Below are 9,120 nucleotides of genomic sequence, written 5' to 3'. Positions count from 1 at the left end.
TGTGGCTGCCCAGTCAGTCCTGAGCTGCCCTCGTGTGTTTCCCCCGCGGCAGGGGAAACTGCTCGCAGACTTCTTGCTGTTGCCCAAGAGAAAACATCTGTATTCCCTCTCTCTTCTACCAGTTGTTTCTAGTACAAAACCATATTTGTTACTAAAAAAAAGAAAAAGCAAAAAAAGATTAGCAAGTTCTCCCTCTCAGGAGCATGCTCCGGCCTTTCCCATCCTCTTTCTCTTCCCCCTTCTCCTCTCCTTCCCCCGGGCCCCTCCCTGTGCCTTTCCCTCTCCTCAGCTCCAAGAGCCCTTCTTTTGCTTTTGTATCTTGTTTCCGGAGCCCACGCAGCCCAGCTGGCTCACTTCTGCTTCCTCTGTAACTTTCTAAATAAATATTCTTATAATTTGAAACAAACAAAAAAAGGTCTATGGGGTCTATGTTGGCACTTTCTATGTTGTTTATTTTTCAATGAGCTGTTTATTTAGGGTATCATTTTGGTATTAATCATTGCCTTTTTTTATTTATGTTGTGCTTATATATGTTAATATGAGATTCTCCAGACTAAGATTTAATGTAGAAGGAAACAGGTACTTTTTATTTTGTATAGAGAGGGAGGACATTCCAGCCTGTAAGAGAGTAAAGGAGAGAGGGTTTCCAGTGAACTGGTATTTTCCTTGAAAATGGAGGGGAATGTATTTAACTAAGTTTGAGGAGGTAAAGCACTGAAATTGTAGAGTGTGGGCATGGTTTGGAATGGGTGCTGGGAATCAGCATGCTGTTGAGAAAGCACCCTGATCTTGGAGTCAGGAGACCTCCTTTTAAATCTCACTGCACTCACTAGCTGTGTGATCTAAGGCAAGTCACCCCATCTTTCAGACTCCTCTGTAAGGGGGCTGGACAAAGTCCCTAACATCCCTTTTAGCTCTAAAATCCTGAGTCTATGTGGGTGCTAGCTCCCCCCACCAGTTCTTGTTCGCCTAATGGGGCAGCACAAAGTAAGGTGTTCTGTGACAGCATTTCAAACATTTGGAGCCAGCTGTCACGCTTCCCCCTACCTTTCTCTCTTCCACCCAAGACAGCCTCTGCTCTTCCAGCCATTTTTTATGAGGCTATCTTCTTGTATCTTTCCTGGCTATGTCTTTTTAAAAATAGGTACCCCCAAATACACGACACCTCAGACATAGTCTGATGATTCCAGGGACCGTGAGATTACAAACTCCTGTTATTTGATGATCCTAATTTAGCTTTTTATTAGTTCTTATTTGAAATACTTAAATACTGTCAACCTCAATCTGCCTTTCGCCCTCCTCTTCCCCCAGCCCACATGCTAATATAGTTAAAATTTTTTATTGTGGTAAAATATACTTAAAATTTATAATTTTCATCATATAGTTCAGTGGCATTAAGTACATTCATGTGATTGTACACCCATCACAACCATCCTTTTCCAGAACTTTATCATCTTCCCAAACTAAAACTCTGCCCCATTAGACACGAACCCCCTTCCCTCCCCCCTCAGCCCCAGCAACCATTGTTCTAATTTTGGTCTCCATGATTTTGACTACGCACCTCGTAAAGTGGAATCATACTGATTGGTTTGTTTTGTACCTGGCTTATTTCACTTAGCATAATGCCTTAAAGTTTCATCCATGTTGTAGCATACATCAGAATTTCATTTCTTCTTAAAGTTGAGTAATATTCCATTGTATGGATATTATACCTTTGGTTTATGCATTCATCCGCTGAGGGACATTTGGGTTGTTTCCCTCTTTTAGCTATTGTGAATACTGCTGCTTTCTAATTCTGTTAGAAGTAGAATTGCTGAATCAAATGGTAATTGTTTAACTTTTTGAGGAGACACCATACTTTTATAAATATTTTTGTCAAGGTAGACTCTTTCAGGCTTCTGCAGGTGGACTCTGCTCCTGATGTAACTACGTTAGGCAATGCCAAATACAATTTATTATATATATAGTGACCCCTCTGGTAAAGAAATGTTTACATATAATGTATAGTTCACTGCCTAGATTAAAAATCAGTGCGGTGATTGGCCATAGTGTATTGCAGATTTCAATCTATATAACATGCAGGGAAGCATAACCAAACATTTTTTGACATACATTCTAGGCTCCCCAATCCCAACTTTCCTAAGAAAAGAAAGGTAGCATTTAGTGGCAACTATCCAGAGCTACTGGGCTTTAAAAACTGGTAGAAATCTGGATCAGTATTTACATAGTCCCACAAATTCTTATGTCCAAGGTAAGCTCTAGTCGGCATAATTCTAGATTTTATGATCTTAAATACCCTAAGTGATGTGCCTTGACATTGGCATGCTGGGAGATACTGATCCCCTGTCCTCAGAATGGCCAGATGCATGGAGCTTGGAGCAGCCAGAGCCCCCTTACCTGTCACCTTGTCACCAGGCACCCTGGACTCCCATATGGCCAAGGAGGGGTGCTACCACCTGGCCGTCCACTTGAGCAGCAGCTGGTAAGTACGCTGTTGCTCATCATAGACAAGGACGCCATGGAGTTGCTGGAGCAGGTGGTGTTGCAGGCACCTGAGGTCGTGCTGGCTGTGGGTGTCACAGGCCCGAAGACTGGGCTCTGCAGGTGCAGGTCCAGATAGCCCTGCTTTCTGCTTCACATACACTGGGTACTCCTGACCTTTGTGGTCAAAGCTATAGGCAGCATGACTGTTCTGAAAATACACGTACAGCCCTGGCTGTGTAGCTTGGTTGGTTGGAGCATTGTGTCATGCACCAAAATGTTGTGAGTTTGATTCCTGGTCATGGCACATTCCTAGGTTGCTCATTCGATCCCCGGTCATGGCATGTATAGGAGGCAACCGATCCATGTTTTCCTCTCTCTCCCTTCCTCTCTCTCTAAAAAAATCAATAAACATATTCTCAGGTGAGGATTTAAAAAAATACATGTACATTCTGCAAATTATAGCTTCATTATCTTGAAATATTTGATGTCATTTTGAGTGGAAATCAATAGTATAAGAAATTTAATATTTCATTTTGTCAGTGAAAATAAGTTCTCAGATACCTTAAATTTAATATCAATGGTAAATTAAGATTTAATTCAGATACCATACAATTCCCTTTAATAGTATACAATTCATTGGTTTTTAGTATATTCATGGAGTTGTGACGCTACCACCACTAATTCCAGACCATTTTCATCACCTAAAAAAGAAACTTTGTACCTATTAGCATCCACTCTCCATTTCCCCCAATTCTGAGCCCCTGGCAACTAGTAATCTACTTTCCGCCTTCACTGGTTCACCTATTCTGGATATTTTATATAAATGAAATCCTATAAAAAATGGGGTCATATAGTATGTGTCTCTTGGGTCTGGCTTCTTTCACTAGGCATATTTTTAAGATTAATCTATGTTGTAGCATGTGTAAGTATTTCATTCCTTTTTATGGCTGAGTAGCATTTCATTGTACAGATAGACCATTGTTTATCCATTCATGACTTCAACCATAAACTTTTGGGATTTTTAAAGAGATTTTATTTATTTCTAGAGAAATGGGCAAGGAGGGAGAGAGGTAGAGGAACATCATTGATGTGCAAGAACCGTTCCCTCTTGCACACCCCCAACTGGGGACCTGGCCCAGACATGTGACCTGACTGGGAATCAAACCAGCCACCTTTCAGTTCGCAGGCCAGCATTCAATCCACTGAGTCGCACCAGCCAGAGCAAATTTTTGAATGATAATAAAAATTTTTTTTGTCACCTACTTGTGCAAACAAGTTTGTTATAGATGGTTTTTATGAAGAACTGAAGACATTATTACTAAAAGTCTGGATCAGGAATTGTATGTAGGCATTTTACCATTACCAAAAAAATCATGTTCCCAAAAGTAAGCTATGTCATTTATTGACGTTTTAAAAATTATGTTTTGGAAGTGTTTCACAAATTAAAATTTTTCTATAAAAGAGCCTTGATTGGTGTGGCTCAGTGGATTGAGTGCCTACCTGGGAACTGAAAGGTCACTGGTTCAATTCCCAGTCAGGGCACATGCCTGGGTTGTGAGCCAGGTCCCCCTTTGCGGGTGTTCAAGATGTATCTCTTCCACATCGATGTTTCTATCCCTCTTCCTTCCTACCTCTCCCTTCTCTAAAAATAAATAAAATCTTTAAAAAAATTAAAATTTTTTTCTATAAAACATTACTCACTTTTAACTTTCTTATATATGTAATGAATTTTTAATTCAAATCATATGTATCTATTCCTAAATCCTCCGGTTTATTCCATTGTACCATACAAAAAATATCTTCATGTGCCAGGAGTGAAAAATGTTGGAAAGCATGCCTTCCAGAATGTCTCAGATTTTAAATAGGATTCCTAATGGGGAGAGAAGGCTACACACAGGATTCTTTATATGGTCCATTGAGAGAGTTCACATATATATTTACTTATTTTTGGTTGTCATGATTTTTAATTAAAACATTTTCCTTTGTAGCTCTCCACTAGCCAGGCATTCCGCGGCACCGCTGTTGTCGTCTATGTCACGAGGGTGGTGGCCATCAACATTGCCGCCCAGACCGGGCAGTCCAGTCCCCGGGATCTCTTTAATGGTTCCAGAGTTCTCTAGCTAATCAGTGTGTCTGTTGGGCAATGTTGGCAATCTCATCGAAAGTGGTATTCCCGCTGTGCTTAATCTCTTTTTGCTTCCTTCTGTTTCTGGGTGGTTCTTTGAGGGCTTTGCCACAGGGCAGAGGCAGGAAGGTACTACCTCAGACTGGGCCTGTCCCCTCGTAATGGTCAGTTTCACTGTAATCCTCAGACCCTTCCATTCACTGGCCACTTTGGCAATGTTATTACATACTGTTTTTGGAGACAGGCCCAGGGGGCTGATCTTTGGGGCCAGGGCAGATGTGGCACTGACTTCCCCACCAGGGCACCTCAGGTATATGACTTTGATCTCGTTGGGGATGAACTTCAGCAACACAGTGGAGGCGGCTGGTATCAGATGAACCTGGATCCGGATTTGGGAAGACCAAAGAAAGTTGCACCTTCACCTCCTCTGAGCCAAAAGCCGAAACTGAAAGTTCACATATTTAAGTTTTGAAAATGACCCTACTTCCCCACAAAATTAAACTTTTACAAAATGCTGATGGCTAGTTCAGTCTTGAGTGCTACAGGGGCTGCCTGAAGACCTATGGGTTAGTTCTGGGGAGAGTAAACCATTTTTGCCCCCAAATTTCTTGAGGTATAATTGACAAAATGTGAAGATATTGTGAAAGGATGTCCCCCATCTAGTTAACATCTCAACTCACGTATTTATTTTTTTGTGAGAACATTTTCTGGTCTACTCTTATTAACAGATTTCAATTATATGAGACAGTGTTATCAACTATAGTCATCATGTTATACATTAAATCCTTGAGTCAATCTTTTAATGGGCTGGACCTAATCCATTGGTTTTTTTCCCCCTTCTATGACTATTTAAGACCATTTCAAGCCAGCTATCATGATTTTGTGACAGCAATTAATGGATACTCTGTGAAACAAAATCTTTTGTAAATCACCCCTGGCCGCTGGCTCAGTTGGTTGGAGTGTTGTCTTGCAGGCCAAAAGGTTATGAGTTCGATTCCCAGTCAGGGCACACACTTAGGTTGCAGGTTCAACCCTGGGTCAGGGAGAATATGAGAGGTGACCCTCATCAATGCTTCTCTCTCACATTGATGTTTCTCCCTCTCTTTCTCAAAGCAAAATATATCCTTGGGTGAGGATTAAAAAAAATTTGTAAATCAAAATGTTCTCCAAGTCAAAGCTGTGGACTCTGGATTTGAAAATAACACACATGTGCTACGCTTTTATTGTTTTATAATTTATTTTTAAAATGACAGTAACAAACGATTCTCCCTTTTTGGGGAATGACATACTATATTCAGTGAAAGGGCCTTAAAAGTAACACATTTGTCCAAATCAAATTTATATAATTGCACAAAGTCATATAAAGCATTAAGAAATGCTGAGAAAGACTACAGTTCTCTCAGCTCCTCACAGGTACAGTCCAGGAGGCCTTGATTCCAAGGGGACCCCTGATCCGCATGGCACTGATGCTCGCTCCAAGCTCCTCATACGACGGAGGCAGAGGCCTGAAGAGCAGTCAGGAGGACCCACGAGCTTTGCGACAACGGAATTCTGCCCTCATGTTAGGGCTTCTTGATGTATTCATCTCCTCATTCTCCTAGGAGCATGAAACACTTTAGCTTGAAGTGTATTTGCCCAGGCTTAAAACCCACACAGAGAACGTGACGTCACCATCAGAAGCAGCTTCCTAACTTGGAAATTAGGACTATGGGAGAGTAGAGGTTTTTACTTCACAGTCCCAGTTTCCTGATTATGGGGGATGGGGGGCATGGACAGCAATTCCTGAAATTACTTCTGAAATATTCCTGAAATAAAAGTATGTGGCAGAGGCTCTCTAGATATGCTTCCTTCATTTAGATGAAATTGTTAATGATTCAAGCTCATCTACTCAATTCAGGGAGAAAAATTCCAGTGGAGCATTTGAAAGGTTTTTTTAAAACTAAAGTTTTTGTTCTAGGAGAGCCTGGTATAAAAATGAAGTACTTACTACACTCAGACATGGAAGGAAATGTGGGGCATGTCTGGGGTGTGGCGAAGAATGGATGAGATTCCTGCACGGTGCACAATCAGTCGCTCACAAATCCTGGCCCTATCAGACAGCCCCTACACATCACCCGGAATGTTCACGATGCCATCTCATGAAGGTTCTGACAGGCTGATTCAAATGTTCACCTGCAATGGTTAGTCGGGACTCAAAGCACAATATACCTGGATCAGGGACTAAAAATCAGCACAACTCCCCAAGAGCCTTCAAACTGTTACTTGTAACACCTGTACAACTTGACTGGAATCTACCTGGAAGGAGTCTGTTTCACGTCCGTGAGTGCTGCTGTACATAAAACCTGCCAAAGCATTTAGTTAGAATGTTGAAGACCACAGAAAATGACTTTTAGGGAGAAAAGGAAATTCCTTATTCCAGGATTTGAATGAACAAAGGAAACCCAAACTAAGGGCTGTTAGGGCCACAGAGGCCCAGAGTGCGAAGCCTGAGTTGTGGATTTCTTTTCAGTCCCCCCCATCCCCGCCCCTTTGGGAAGTAGCACAGGGAGGACGCCTCCAGCTGTGTGGCCATCCGTTCCCACAGCTGCTTACATCAGGTTAACAAAGCCAAGCACGGTGGGTAAACGCTGTCAGGACACGATCGATCTGTATCACTTTGGTTAATTGTATGATCGTTGTCTCCTGATGGGAGTCACTGCCTGTCTGCTTTGGGTTCCGTACCTTGGGTTTTCCTGGTAAAATGGACGAGCCTCTGTCACTGCAGTGAGTGCTAATCCCCTAGCCTGTGCTTTGCTAATACAAATGTTTTCTCAAAAGCCCTCAAATTGGTGCTCCAGTAATCAGCATGTTTTATACATCTTAGGTTCATACCCAGTTTTAAAAGACACATACTAGTTCTTAAAGCTTCTCTTTTTGACAGAAGCTCCCAAATAAACTATCTGCAAAAATCTAGCCTTGTTCAGTTTGCAAACTGAGTTCCTGTATAATTCTGTATTGAGAGAGATACGACTCTTCCAGTGCTAAAAGCAGAGAAAGAAAAAAGTCTTAGGCTGTTTATAGGCACTTGGTGGGTTACATATTTTGTTTTTGTTAGCACTAGAGGAAATCACAGAATGATAACAGGGATATCTCCCTGAAAACTAGGTGCTGTTCCTCTCACTTTAACTAGGTAAGTAACGGATCTGCCCTTGGCCAGAGCAGCAGCTTCAGGAGTGTGCTACAAGGGCAGGGCATGAAGAACCTACAAGGGAAGCATGGATGTCTGCGGAAGGAATCACCCTCAGACTGAGAACGGATGGATGGAGGTCTGGATCTGCAGCAGACACTTACAAACTTTTCTTTCTCTTCCATGTCCTTCCTTTTCAAGAACCTGAACATTTTCCAGGCCCTAGGCAACCAAGTAGCAAGAAGGCTCAAAACCGTTTTGTCTAACAGCTAGTATTGCTGGAATCTGGATGGTGGCTACACAGTGGGATTGCAGGACACCAGTGCCATGAGAGCTCTTCTGGCTCCAGGAGGCATGCAGGCTCCAGAACAGGTTGGTACCAGCACGAATGGCATGCATTCGCCACGCACAATCACTGACGGGTGGCTTTTAGCTTAGGCAGAGACCTTGGTGAATTGCTCCGATTACAAGCATCACACAAATATCTTATGCTATTAGGTGGATCTCAGGAAAAGCACTGAAAGGAAAAGACCTGGAGAGGAGAAATTTTCTGTGCATTTAAATGTGTTAACTGGAATGCATGAACATATATAACCAAGAACTATCTTTATGTTTAAAAATTAAACTTGTCTGGGTCATTAATTCTACAGAATTAATGTTATTAAAGTTGCAGTAACGTATAGTCCAAATATTCAATTTTCCCCATTTCTAGTTACTTAAAACAAAAAAAGACCACACACACCATTACATACATGCACACAGTCCCCACACTCCCAAATGAAACCCACATATAAACACACACACAGAGACAACACTCAGAAAGCTCATGTGCACAGGTGCCAGTGCACAACCCTTGAACCTGAGATGCATGTGGGCTACAATGAGGGTCAGGAGGCCCTGCTGCAGATGTGTTCGATGTCATTTATCTCTTTGGGACAATCAGCAGAAAGGATGAGAGGTGAGTCCTGAGTCACCACTACATCATCCTCAATCCGTACACCAAGACCACGAAACTTCTCTGGGGCATCTCTGTCATCCTCGGGAATATAAATGCCTGAGAAGTAGAAAAAAGAATGTGCTGTTCATAAAAGGCAGTCACGGGATGACTTGGGGCAGACAAGTTAACCTCTGTTATAATTCATCTGTAAAAACTGGGATCTTAACAGTATCTACCCAGGAGTCATGGAGACTAAATGAGATAATACATATAAAAATGTCTGGTACACAATGGTCAATAAATGTTGACTGTCATTACTAAAATTATTATTATAGTTATTTTGTAGACTAGACTACAGGCTCCATACATCTGCAGTAATGTTGATCATGATTCTGTCATATTTTAGAG

General features: G+C 41.8%; 1 protein-coding gene across 3 annotated transcripts in view; it reads right to left on the bottom strand.

Moving 5' to 3' along the window:
• Positions 1-5,827: 5,827 nt before the first annotated feature.
• Positions 5,828-9,120, bottom strand: part of XPNPEP3 (X-prolyl aminopeptidase 3) — a 37,375-nt gene continuing 34,082 nt past the window's right edge. For 2 of the 3 annotated variants that reach the window (XM_054582426.1, XM_054582428.1), the window contains exon 10: positions 5,828-8,829. In XM_054582426.1, the coding sequence (XP_054438401.1) occupies positions 8,663-8,829 (167 nt within the window). In that variant the 3' untranslated portion in view covers positions 5,828-8,662. The remainder of the gene's footprint in view (positions 8,830-9,120) is intronic. The other variant, XM_054582427.1, reaches the window with a different exon arrangement.

The sequence above is a fragment of the Pteronotus mesoamericanus genome, unplaced genomic scaffold, assembly GCF_021234165.1.
Source record: "Pteronotus mesoamericanus isolate MK-2021 breed Mesoamerican mustached bat unplaced genomic scaffold, CSHL_Meso_final contig_702, whole genome shotgun sequence".
In the NCBI taxonomy this organism is placed as follows: Eukaryota; Metazoa; Chordata; class Mammalia; order Chiroptera; family Mormoopidae; genus Pteronotus; species Pteronotus mesoamericanus.
Note: the sequence above shows the minus strand (reverse complement) of the source record. Positions and strands in the feature narration are given on the sequence as shown.